The 13238-nt window shown below is 46.5% G+C and overlaps 1 protein-coding gene across 1 annotated transcript in view; it reads right to left on the minus strand.

The window, feature by feature from the left end:
• LOC310862535 (cadherin-22-like) overlaps nt 1-13238 on the minus strand; it is a gene marked incomplete at both ends in the record, with an annotated part of 133421 nt that overhangs the window by 20433 nt on the left and 99750 nt on the right. The window contains one exon of the mRNA XM_083770479.1: nt 9583-9700. Coding sequence (XP_083626605.1) covers nt 9583-9700 — 118 coding nt within the window. The remainder of the gene's footprint in view (nt 1-9582; nt 9701-13238) is intronic.

Below are 13238 nucleotides of genomic sequence, written 5' to 3' on the forward strand. Positions count from 1 at the left end.
ATAATCATAATTCTATATATCCGACATGTTCAGCACAATAACAAATCCTTCACAATAGCAAAGCGTAAAATAGCCTGTTAAACATTGTCTGAGAAGGTAGGTGGCGCCGTGGCGGTATGCAATGCCATGCACCCAAATGACAGAAGAAAAAGAACGCTCCGAGCTCTCCTTCCTGCACGTGAAATCAAAATGAAAACAAACATTGCATCTCACCCGGCTTGCTCCCACTGGTGTGGTGTGTACTAGTGTAACCATGTCGCTATCGAAATTGAAAAAAATAAAAGTTGATTCAGAAAATCGCCAGTTTAATAACGAGTGGACAGAGAAATATGCATACATTGAAACTCCTGAGGGCAAACCAATGTGTTTGCACTGCAACCAAATCAATGCTGTTGCAAAGGAGTATAATCTGCGGAGGCACTTCAACACAACTCATGACAAGTTTGATGCAAACTATCCACCAGGTTCAGATATGCGCAAGGGAAGGATAAAAAAGCTGTCTGAAAGCTACGATAAAACACGGCGTAACTCGGCGAGAAGGATAGATGTTTTAGCCACAGACGTCTTTGAAACTCTTTCGGGTCAATTGAGGAAAGCTGCTGTAATATCGCTGGCTGTGGACGAGTCCACAGATAACTCCGACATAGCTCAGCTGTGTTTATTTGTGCATTTTTTCGATGGTGACGTTTTCAGAGAGGACATCCTGGGACTAATACCTCTGGAAGGACAGACAACTGGTGAAATCGTGTTCAACAAGATTGTTGCTTTTCTCAAAGACAACAAGCTTAATTTGGAGCAAGTTAACGTGCTGGTTACAGACGTTGCTCCATCTATGGCGGGGAGCATCAAATGCCTGGCTGCACGACTGCGTGCCATCGCACCGAGGATGAAATCACTCCACTGCTTGATCGACCAGAGCGTTCTGTGCGCCCGACTCAGTGGTGAGTTGAAAGATACAATGGACTCCGTTATGGCCAAGATGAACTCGTCATGATTTGTCACGACAAGAGTTGGCTTTGTCCGCGGCGTAAACGTCTTTAAATAAATACTTTCTGAAAAGTCTATGAGGAAAATGAACGGCGATTTCTTTTCCGGGTCTCTCGAGGGGGGCGGTACTGCGACGCTCTATATCCCTGGACTACAGACTGAATCAATTCTAACAGTAAATGAGTTCAGGGTATTGTATGATTGAATGAGAGGATGTTGTGCTTGCTGAGGTCTGAACGACCGAAATGTTGAAAATGCTAAACAAACCCTAAACAAAAACGGGGGATGATAAACCCCAGAGATAATCTAACAATATAAGCAGTTCAAGGACCACTCCATCTGGGGGGAGCTGCCTGGCACACCCTAGGCATTGTCACACTCAGGGTTGAATCATTCCAACAGCAAAGTGAATTGGCTGCGTGGTGTTAACATTCACCGGGTAATCTTTTTCAGTCAAATAAAAAAAGACGAGAGAGAAAATGGGGAAGCGTCACTGTTTGAAATTAAACTTCAGCAGTGCACACTCTTCACAGGAGACATAGACAAATGTATCACACCATACGGGAGGAGGATTTTACAAATAATAGTCAAGAGCCGCTTCTGTGGATAGACTCGGATAAGGGATACAAAGCAATCCAACTCCCGGAACATATATCACTGTCATTCTCGCCATACACAAGCACTTTTCTGGCACGTGTGGTGTACAATCTTCATGTTACTGTTTATGCAGAGGAACTTGTGCTGAGTGCAACTCCCATGACATTGTACTTTTGACTTTTACACAGTGGTCTCGTCCATCAGTCTCTCTATCTGCCTCAGAGGAGACTCCCTCTTGTCTTACGCTTCATTGACACTCCATGATGCAAGGATGTCGCTCGCTAAAAATAGCTGATCTGCAAGCTCACAGCACGTCGCAACACTGTCATTTGACAAAGCATAAATGAGGCTTTAGACAGACTATAGGGCAGATTTAGGCATTTCGGTTTGACTACTTCCAGCAACTCCACTAAACATAGCATTAATCAACACATTTTATTTTGATTTACAATGTAAAAGGAAAAGAAAATATCTCCTTTAAATCTTGCATTTAAAGCATCCTTTTTCTATATTCGTACCAACCAGACCGTGGCTTTGTGGTTAGAGTGTCTGCCCTGAGACTGGGAGGTTGGGGTTCGATCCCCGGCCGGGTCATACCAAAGACTGTATAAATGGGACCCAATGATTCCCAAGTGCGGCACGACTGCAGCTCACCGGTCCATGGATGTGGCTCACCGCTCCAAGAGATGGGTCAAATGCGGAGGACAAATTTCACTGCGGTAAAGTGTGTGACAAATCGTATGACTTTGACCTTGGTCCGGTTGCCAGGCAACACCTCCGTCACCCCCATGATCTTTGCACATGGCCCCCATAGACCTCTGTTCAAAGTAGGATTTTCAATGCCTCATATCTCTGAAACACTACGAGCGCTGTCCATGATATTGGTGATCCATCCGAGGTTCGGATGTGATTTTTGTTTTTGTACCGCATCGCTCCCGACATGTTAACATTTCTGGCGAAAGGTAAACAGCGTGAGCTAATGCTAATATTAGCCGATCTTTACAATGGCAGCCTCCATGCCAGTAAAACGAAAATGAAACTACCCGAAAATAAAGAATATGCCCTGGCAGGGTTTAACTACCTTCTTCCGCCACCAGGTGGCAGAGAAAGAGTTTAAGGGTGAAATGTCACGTTGTCAAGATAATTTAATTGACATTATGTTTGTCACAGGTTTCTCTGTAAAAGGTGAGAAACATTGGATTGTGTTTGTTGTGTCTCCCGGCAACAGCAAACAATTGCCAACATGGGAAGGTCTTTGACTTTTTTGTCCTCCATGTCTCCTTTGTCAAGGCACGGATACATGAATGTGATGTGAGGCCGTGATAGGGAGAACACGACAGTGACAGATTGAGTGTGACAGGTTGACAAATGTAGAGAAGACTGGAGTGGAAAATAGGGAGGTGGGAGGATAAAGGTCTGTGCTGCGCTCTGCCTGTCTTTGTGAAGATATACATATACCGTAGGTTGTAGGGAGAGTGAGAGCGAGAGAGAGTTAACCCTAACCCCAATTTAAAGGTGATTTCTGGATTAAGGGTTTTCTTACTTTAATCTGATGTTATTATATCCAATAACAAATGGTACAGGTGAAACGTTACACGACAACAGCTCTGCCCATGCGCGCTGCGTGGGTCTTAGGCTAAATCGCTTAGTTTGATTGCTCGAATACATGTCTTTTTTTCTACACATCTGTCTATCATAATGACCAAAGACGTTGCTCAGTGTTTTGTCCAAAAGGGGCTTCTGTAAAAAGAAGAATGAGCCTAACAGTACGTTTTAACAGCGGAAGACCAACGGCGAGCATCGCTTGAATTACATTGGCTATCGCCCAATCGCCCACTATCGCCGGGCAACGTCGCCCAAAAGATGAATTATTATTTTTATCTTTTCGGCCAACGTTCCTCCGCCCACTTTTCGACAATCACCTGTTCGCCTGCTATCGCCAGTAGTTGCCGCCGGGTCCCATTGGAAAATAATGCAATTCCGGAGAATTCGTCGTGGATATAATAAGATCACATGCTCTACTCTACCACTGGTTGTGGATATAATAAGATCAGTAAGAAAAGCACTAGTCCGGATTTAAGCAATATTACACGAGAGGGGGTGGTTTAACGTCATTAATGCACGCCTGCGATGCTGCAGGAACTCGCCTACAGAGCGAGTTCTGAAAGCAACGTAGAAGTGTAATATTGCAATTATACCACAACAGTTACCCTTAAAACTAAGAGAATCGCTGGAAAAAAAAAAAGAATCAGGGTTAGGGTGTGTGTGTGTGTGTGTGTGTGTGTGTGTGTGTGAGTGTGGCTGACTCGCTGTGCTTTGACAGTGTTGGCCCTGAATGAGGGCACTATCCGTGTGTCTCCAACACGTGACACGTCGTGACACAAAGCAACACGTGAATTCACTTCCAGCTGACCATCGGAGTGTGGTTGTGACGTGTGTCATTCCAAGAGAGAGAGAGAGAGAGAGAGAGAGAGAGGTGGAGACTGTGCGTGCGTGCATGCACGCGTGCGTGGAGCGTGCGTGCGCGACTGTGCGGGCGTGTGTGATGTGGGCGTGTGTGTGTGCGCGTGAGTGCATGCATACACATGTGCCTGTCCGAGTGTCTGTATGGTGTTTGCTTTGCGAGTGAGAATTTTGTCCATGCACTCTTGGGCTTTCAGCACAATTGTGCAGATACACGTGCATGCATGAGAGCGAGGAGCCAAAGCAGCCTCCGCATGGTGACATTTCCTTCGCCATGCAGGTCCACTCCCCTGACATTTTCCCGCTGTCACATCAATCTTGATTTAGCCGTGCGTCACATTCACTTAGGTACACATCTCCAAGCAGGCGTCCGCAAACATCCAATCCAACTTGGCTCTAAAGGCACAATGTTTTTTTAAAACAGTACACAGAGGCGGCCAGGTGGGCAAAGTGTATGTCTAAATAGAGTGGCAGCAGTATGAGGAACCTTTTGTAGCCTTACATTATGCAGTTGCAACAAAAACGGCCCGGGTTAGGTTTACAGAAAACAAAACAGAAAAACATGTTTAATTCATGATGACATTTTAGGCAATTATGAAAGTTGTTGACAATCCATTAAAGTAGGGAGTAGACTATAATAGTTTATTGAATTTGTAGCAAACAAAATACTTACCCTACATATATTTAATCGTTAATAGTACGATTCATATACAATTCTTAGGGAGTACATTTACATATAATCACGTTGCTTGAATATACTAACACAATCCGTCAACCCCTTGGTCCACTGGCAACCAACGTCAAACCCTAGCCTAGGCACAGGCAGCAAGGGCAGAATCCATTTGTTCCGGCCCGCGGGTCAGCCGGTAAACACATTCCGCCGGTCGTTTTAAGGGTCGGCCGGCCGGATTTCTATTTTATTTTATTTTATTAAAAATAAATTGTACCGGCCTCTGGGCCGGCCGGTGCGATAGGTCGGCCGGTCCGTGGGTAGGTCGGCCGGTCGTTTGATATGTCGGCCGGTCCGTGTATAGGTCGGCCGGTCGTTTGATAGGTCGGCCGGTCCGTGGATAGGTAAATGGTAACTCTGTCATTTCTCTACCGTTTTGGACGGGGGTGGGCTCGTTGGAATCGTGTCGCCCCCCTGGGGGCGTCTTTGGGGGTCTCAAGGTTCGGGGACCCCCAGGAACCCCCAAATGGTAACTCTGTCATTTCTCTACCGTTTTGGACGGGGGTGGGCTCGTTGGAATCGTGTCGCCCCCCTGGGGGCGTCTTTGGGGGTCTCAAGGTTCGGGGGCCCCCAGGGACCCCCAAATGGTAACTCTGTCATTTCTCTACCGTTTTGGACGGGGGTGGGCTCGTTGGAATCGTGTCGCCCCCCTGGGGGCGTCTTTGGGGGTCTCAAGGTTTGGGGACCCCCAGGAACCCCCAAATGGTAACTCTGTCATTTCTCTACCGTTTTGGACGGGGGTGGGCTCGTTGGAATCGTGTCGCCCCCCCTGGGGGCGTCTTTGGGGGTCTCAAGGTTCGGGGACCCCCAGGGACCCCCAAATGGTAACTCTGTCATTTCTCTACCGTTTTGGACGGGGGTGGGCTCGTTGGAATCGTGTCGCCCCCCTGGGGGCGTCTTGGGGGTCTCAATGTTCGGGGACCCCCAGGGACCCCCAAATGGTAACTCTGTCATTTCTCTACCGTTTTGGACGGGGGTGGGCTCGTTGGAATCGTGTCGCCCCCCTGGGGGCGTCTTTGGGGGTCTCAAGGTTCGGGGACCCCCAGGAACCCCCAAATGGTAACTCTGTCATTTCTCTACCGTTTTGGACGGGGGTGGGCTCGTTGGAATCGTGTCGCCCCCCTGGGGGCGTCTTTGGGGGTCTCAAGGTTCGGGGACCCCCAGGGACCCCCAGGAACCCCCAAATGGTAACTCTGTCATTTCTCTACCGTTAAGGACGGGGGTGGGCTCGTTGGAATCGTGTCGCCCCCCTGGGGGCGTCTTTGGGGGTCTCAAGGTTCGGGGACCCCCAGGGACCCCCAAATGGTAACTCTGTCATTTCTCTACCGTTTTGGACGGGGGTGGGCTCGTTGGAATCGTGTCGCCCCCCTGGGGGCGTCTTTGGGGGTCTCAAGGTTCGGGGACCCCCAGGAACCCCCAAATGGTAACTCTGTCATTTCTCTACCGTTTTGGACGGGGGTGGGCTCGTTGGAATCGTGTCGCCCCCCTGGGGGCGTCTTTGGGGGTCTCAAGGTTCGGGGACCCCCAGGGAACCCCAAATGGTAACTCTGTCATTTCTCTACCGTTTTGGACGGGGGTGGGCTCGTTGGAATCGTGTCGCCCCCCTGGGGGCGTCTTTGGGGGTCTCAAGGTTCGGGGACCCCCAGGAACCCCCAAATGGTAACTCTGTCATTTCTCTACCGTTTTGGACGGGGGTGGGCTCGTTGGAATCGTGTCGCCCCCCTGGGGGCGTCTTTGGGGGTCTCAAGGTTTGGGGACCCCCAGGAACCCCCAAATGGTAACTCTGTCATTTCTCTACCGTTTTGGACGGGGGTGGGCTCGTTGGAATCGTGTCGCCCCCCTGGGGGCGTCTTTGGGGGTCTCAAGGTTCGGGGACCCCCAGGGACCCCCAAATGGTAACTCTGTCATTTCTCTACCGTTTTGGACGGGGGTGGGCTCGTTGGAATCGTGTCGCCCCCCTGGGGGCGTCTTGGGGGTCTCAATGTTCGGGGACCCCCAGGGACCCCCAAATGGTAACTCTGTCATTTCTCTACCGTTTTGGACGGGGGTGGGCTCGTTGGAATCGTGTCGCCCCCCTGGGGGCGTCTTTGGGGGTCTCAAGGTTCGGGGACCCCCAGGGACCCCCAGGAACCCCCAAATGGTAACTCTGTCATTTCTCTACCGTTAAGGACGGGGGTGGGCTCGTTGGAATCGTGTCGCCCCCCTGGGGGCGTCTTTGGGGGTCTCAAGGTTCGGGGACCCCCAGGGACCCCCAAATGGTAACTCTGTCATTTCTCTACCGTTTTGGACGGGGGTGGGCTCGTTGGAATCGTGTCGCCCCCCTGGGGGCGTCTTTGGGGGTCTCAAGGTTCGGGGACCCCCAGGGAACCCCAAATGGTAACTCTGTCATTTCTCTACCGTTTTGGACGGGGGTGGGCTCGTTGGAATCGTGTCGCCCCCCTGGGGGCGTCTTTGGGGGTCTCAAGGTTCGGGGACCCCCAGGAACCCCCAAATGGTAACTGTCATTTCTCTACCGTTTTGGACAGGGGTGGGCTCGTTGGAATCGTGTCGCCCCCCTGGGGGCGTCTTTGGGGGTCTCAAGGTTCGGGGACTCCCAGGGACCCCCAGGAACCCCCAAATGGTAATTATGTCATTTCTCTACCGTTTTGGACGGGAGTGGGCTCATTGGAATCGTGTCCCCCCCTGGGGGCGTCTTTGGGGGTCTCAAGGTTCGAAAACCCCCAGGGACCCCCCCATGGTAACTATAAATTCTCAACCGTTTTGTACAGGGGTTTGTTGGAATCGTGTTGCCTCTCTGGGCGCATTATCGGGGTTTAGGAGGTTCGGGGACCCCCACATGGTAACTCTTGACATTTTCATGATAGATCTTTATTGATGGGAGGGAGACAGAACCATTTATATTGATCTGCATATTCTTCTTACTATAGCTCTCTCTCACACACACTTTTCACCCCCGTCCAAAACTTTTAAGTTACGTTTTTTGAAGTTACGTGTTTTTAAAGTTTTTTTTAAGTTTTTTCTTTTTCATTTTAAGTTACGTTTTTTTTTTTAAGTTAAGTTGTGTGTGTGTGTGTGTGTGTGTGTGTGTGAGTGCGTGCGTGTGTTTTGTGTGATACAGCTGCGCCCTCTGGTGGCGGGCGGGTGGTGTAACAGCGGGACAGACAGACACACAGACAGACACACAGACAAATGCCTACTGAAGATACCGGGGACTAAGCTAAGAACAAAGGGCGACCAGGCTTTCGCAGTGGTTGCTCCTACTCTCTGGAACGCCCTGCCCCTCATGTTAAAAAATGCTGAGTCAGTAGACTCTTTTAACCCTTGGCCTACAATTCACGGAAAAAACGGAATTAATCGAAAAATCTAAACCTCCCGTTAACGGAAAAAACGGAATGACAATCAATATCAGTTATCGCGGGGTCAAAAGAGCAAAAATTAATATTTTTTCGCTAATATCACTAATGTTGGATGTAATTTACCAAAAAACGGCCGAAATCCGCGTGATCGTGCGCTATCGTGCACGCGCGCCGTCTCTATGTGCGTCGCTGTAAAAAATGTGATATTTTGCGATCTTTTGGGGTTGATTTGAGGTAAATTTGACTTAGTTATGAAAAATATAGCATTAGCTTAGCAATCCGGACCAGCCAAGCTATTGACTAGGGTCAAAATACTACAGGTTGTTGTTGATCGTTGAACCGGAAGTGACTTAGGAAGATCTGTCTATTTTAGCCAAAATCAGCATAATGATGCTTTCCCGCCATCTGGTGGCGAATCGAGAGAATACATTTGCAATGAATGAAAAAAGAAAAACATCTCTTCAATCCACCAGATCTTTCTTGTATGTTAAAACGATGAATTAAAAATATGCCAATTTGTTACCCAAACAAAAAAATTGGGACTGGTAGTCCAAGGGTTAAGAGAAAGCTAAAGACACATTTATTCCGTAATTATTTTTCCCATGTAGTTCTTACCTGACTTATTTTTATATACCTATGTTTTTGTGATTCTGCCTCTAGTTTACTATTTTACATGCCTATGTTTTGAGTTTTTGCCTTGTTTATTCTGTATTGTCTTTTTACTTTATTGTGCTATGTTTTCCTTTGGTTTTATCTTGTTGATTGCTTGTTCTGTGTTCTGTTCAGCACCTTGTGACTTTGTCTTGAAAGGTGCTTTACAAATAAAATGTACTATTATTGTTTTCTCGCCAAAGAGTGTTAAGGGCAGTTGAATGTAATTTAAAATATTTGTCTTTAACTATGTTGAGTACCGAGTATGCAATTATTGGGAATGTGCTGCACCAGGGCTGGGTAAATGGTTACTTAAATAATTTTAGTGGCCTCTAAATACTTCCCTGTGATTATGTAAACTTTCTAGTACACCAATATTGTTCTGTACAGCAACCATATCCGCCATGTTACTACTTGACAAGAAACATGTATTCACAAATGCTATTTGGCTCCATAGTTTCCCCTTTAGGTATTCACTTGACCTTTGACTTGAACTCTAGACTTGTACAGTAGTTCCCTGGGAGCTAAATGGTTAGTGCAACTCCATGTCTACAGTCAGTATGACCTTATGGTGAAATGTCAGTGAAATAAAACAGTGCTTACCATTATGTAGTGTAGTCGGCTACTGTGTACTGTTCAGTTTCTCTTATTTTACATTTTACTGCTGCCTGCTCTTGCAGCTGCATAGGTCTGTTGCTGTAACACCACAGTGTGGTTTCATGCCAGTGGCGAATCACTCCCCTACTCACCATGCCCAACCTCATTCCACGTCTCTGCCAGTAACCTTTGCCCTCTCACCTTTGACATCCCAGAGAGTGAAGTGTCGATTGCTGGAGGCTTCGGGGGCCAGGGTGAAATAGAAGCGATGTCCAGACTGGGGTTCATCTCTGTCCACCACGCTGATGGTGTGGATTAACTGGGGAGTAAGAGATGGAACACATAGAGAAGAGAAGAAGTGTCAGTAAGACACAGGTTTACCCCCCCTGGCGCCTGATGGAGGGGAAAGGAACTGGTCGGAATAATGTGTTCCTTCCACGCGCTACGTCCGGCCTGGGAAACTCTCCCCTGTCAGGTGAAAAGAAGCAGCTTGGACTACTCATGCATAGAAGGAAGCATGAGGTCAGTCCACTGCCTCCCCAGGTTGGCAGAGGAAGTGTAGCACCCAGGATTACATTTGATAATTGACACTGGGTGGAAAAGATGGGTTGCAAAATTGTGGGATAAAAAAAAAAGAAAAAAAGTAAGACACAGGTTGCTACTGGGGGCCAGTTGTAGACAGGCATTCTTTTGTTTAATTATAATTTATTATCTATAATTTTCTGCGCGATGTTACTACTTGACAAGAAAAATACAGTATATTCACAAGTACGCTATTTGGCTATTTATATTATTATTATTATTATATATTTTTGTTATATTTAGTAAGTTGTGACCCAAGTGCACAGCAAGAGAGGAGGCGTTGTTCTGAAGTGTTCAGGTTTATTCACAAAAGTAATATGGAAAGGAGTGGAGTGGTAGAATGTTGGTGGCTCTCCAGGTTGGCCAAACTCAGCACGGAATTCAAACACTGAGGAGGAGAAGGAGAGGAGGCGTCAGTCTTCAGAGAATAATAATAACACGGCAAAAAACAACAAAGGCTGGAGCTGCAAAGTTGAACAGCTACGTAAGGCTAAACTGTAACTAGCTCTATAACTTAGTTTAACAACACTAATGCTTGAGCTGTACTTTACCATACGTGTTGACACGAGAAGCTCTGGCGTGGAATGAGGGGCAGACTGGGTTCTTGTAGAGGCAGTGCTTGATTGCAGGATGGAAGACAGGTGCAGAGGATTGGTGCAGGAGAGCAGGTGTGCTGAGTAGAGCCATGGAGTAGTCAGTGAGGGGGGAGTGGCTAAGCAGTGCTTGCATGTGAAGGTGAGGAGGAGTGAGCCGTAACATTTTTTACCCGTTTCACACACCTGTACTATGGCTATTTTGTGGTCCTTGGAATGGAAAACTTTGGGAAACACTGATAATAATATACAGTGCAACATACATTAATACTATAAATAGAAAGACTCAACTTGAAAGCTTACAGTATGATATATTAAAAAGAAAGACTCAACTTGAAAGCTTCCAGTATGATTTATTAATATTTGTTGTCTACAGATTTGTATAGTAAGAGGTTTTTGTCTGTGGCCTACATATGGCTCTGACGCTTGTACTTCTAATAACTCATTCTATGGTACTCCTAATAACTCATTATATGGACACCATTGCACAGAGTATAAATTAGGCTTGGCTAACCGTATAAAATAGCCTACAGTGTTATGTAAACCAATGTTCCATGGTTGATGTCCTCATTCACTCTGCAAAGGGATGTTTGTTTTTGCAGCCTCCCTTTTTTTACCTCTATTACGTGTTTGGCTTTACATGCTGCTTCAATATTGAGTTCTGCTTTTTACCCTCCAGCAGACATTCACTGGATATATAATATACTACTAGCTGTTGTGGGCAGATAAGACTATTCCATTTCCAAATAAAGTCTAAATGACTTGAGGCCTAACCAGCAGATTCCAACATGAACTGTCTCTATCCTCTCACCTCCCCTCTACCAACTTGCAGCCATTTGAACTCTACTACACTAGTGTTACGGTCCTTAAGAACTTGGCTCGAACACCAGGACTTCTAGTGAAGAAAATATATTAAATGAATGATAAAAAAAAAAGATAAGGTTACACTTTCCACTTCTCTATCTGACTGTACTGGCTACCAGTGCGCTACCCTTGTGAAGTTGCGCTTCCCATGAAAGTTGCATAGCACTTTCATAAAAGTTGGCAGTAGCTGTCTAGGAACTGACAGTTCCCGTTTCATTCCCCAGCTAATCCTGACTTAATGAAAAAGAGTCCTTGTGCAAGACACCGAACCCCTTACTGCTCCCAATGAACATCATTGGGATCAGTGCCTTGCATGGTTGCCTACTTGCCTTTGACATTGTTGTGTGAATGGGTGAATGTTATGCATAGCTGGTTCACGCATTTAAAGCAACAACAGCGACCTGTGCTTGAAGTCGGACACAAAGGAAAATATCCTCCAGGAGGAACTGCTGGGCAAACAAATGGAAATGGCAAGCTGTCCCCCAGAGACGCCTCTCGCCTCAACGGAGGTGAGAATTCATCCACCCTTTCATCCCACCAGCCCTTTAGCATCATCAGAGCACAAGCTGATACTGTACAGTAGGTGACGTTCACACCCAAACTGTGCAATCTGTTTCCTTAGTAGTGGAAACAGTAGTATGGCAAAAGAGGAAGAGAAGACACTGTAGCTATAGCATGTCAGTGGCCAGAACACAATCGATTGATTGATCATTAAAATAATGATGATATGCTTTGTGGAAATAATGTAAGGTGCTGTCTACATGAGGACGTATTCTGCGTTACCCGCAGAATAAGTATTTAGCCGATCTGCCCTTTCTGCCACACGGAGACAGCGTTTTAGGGGACTTAACTGGTTCTTTTTTAAACCAGCTCCCAGAACCCTTTTCCACCAGTTGGGAACCGGTTCAGTTCAGAACCAGTTTTTAGTCCATGAGCCAGACCGCCACCTATAGCTAAGCCCCTCCCCAAACTGATATGGTCCAATCACAGCTAAGCATAACATGGGTTAGACAAACCTCTCCACCAATAGTTTTCCTATATGATAAAACACTGTTTTAAAAAATAAATGCCACGCACATATTTTTCCAGTGCATACGGCAGGCCTTGCTGACGGATTTGGGAGAGATTTTGAAGGTCTGGTTCCAAAATGAACCAGTATTTAATGTGTAAAATCCATGATATTTACATTGGAATGAATGCCAACTTATTATGAATAGAGTGTGCAAAACCAGTTCATAGGATCAATATAAGTAAATTTATATTATGATAACCCATCCACAATAGTAGCTTTTTCATATTAACCGTCTTCCTGCCATTGCCGAAGCCCTTCGGCAATTGAAGCATTAATTTGATATTAACGCTTGCTGCCATTGCCGAAGCCCTTCGGCAATTGCGCTTTTATAGTGAATATGATTGATCAAGCCATAATGCTACTCACGTTAGCCGGTTAGCTAGCAATGTTGTTAGCACTGCACTGGATCGTTCATATTAATTCACCGTCGCCATAAGAATCCATTCTATCCGTTTCTTTCAATCGCCTGTATCTCCTATTCCTTGTCCCAGATGGCATTTTTGGTCAAAACAGCGTTTCTTTGACGGCACGAGCCGACGTTGTGGAGTGCTAAAATGTACCGGCATGATTCGATCATGTAAACAAAGGTTGTCTTGGCAACGTAAAGCTGGCAGGGATAAGCTCACTTCCGGTTGAGGCAAAATGTGGCTTTTCAAAATAAGAGCTCAAATTAAAAAAATGCTGGCATGAATTAGGTCCTAATTTCTCAATAAATGGCAGCAGTAAAAGGGTTAACTAATTTACAT

Source organism: Protomyctophum parallelum (genome assembly GCF_964188405.1).
Source record: "Protomyctophum parallelum genome assembly, chromosome: 8".
NCBI classification, from domain to species: domain Eukaryota; kingdom Metazoa; phylum Chordata; class Actinopteri; order Myctophiformes; family Myctophidae; genus Protomyctophum; species Protomyctophum parallelum.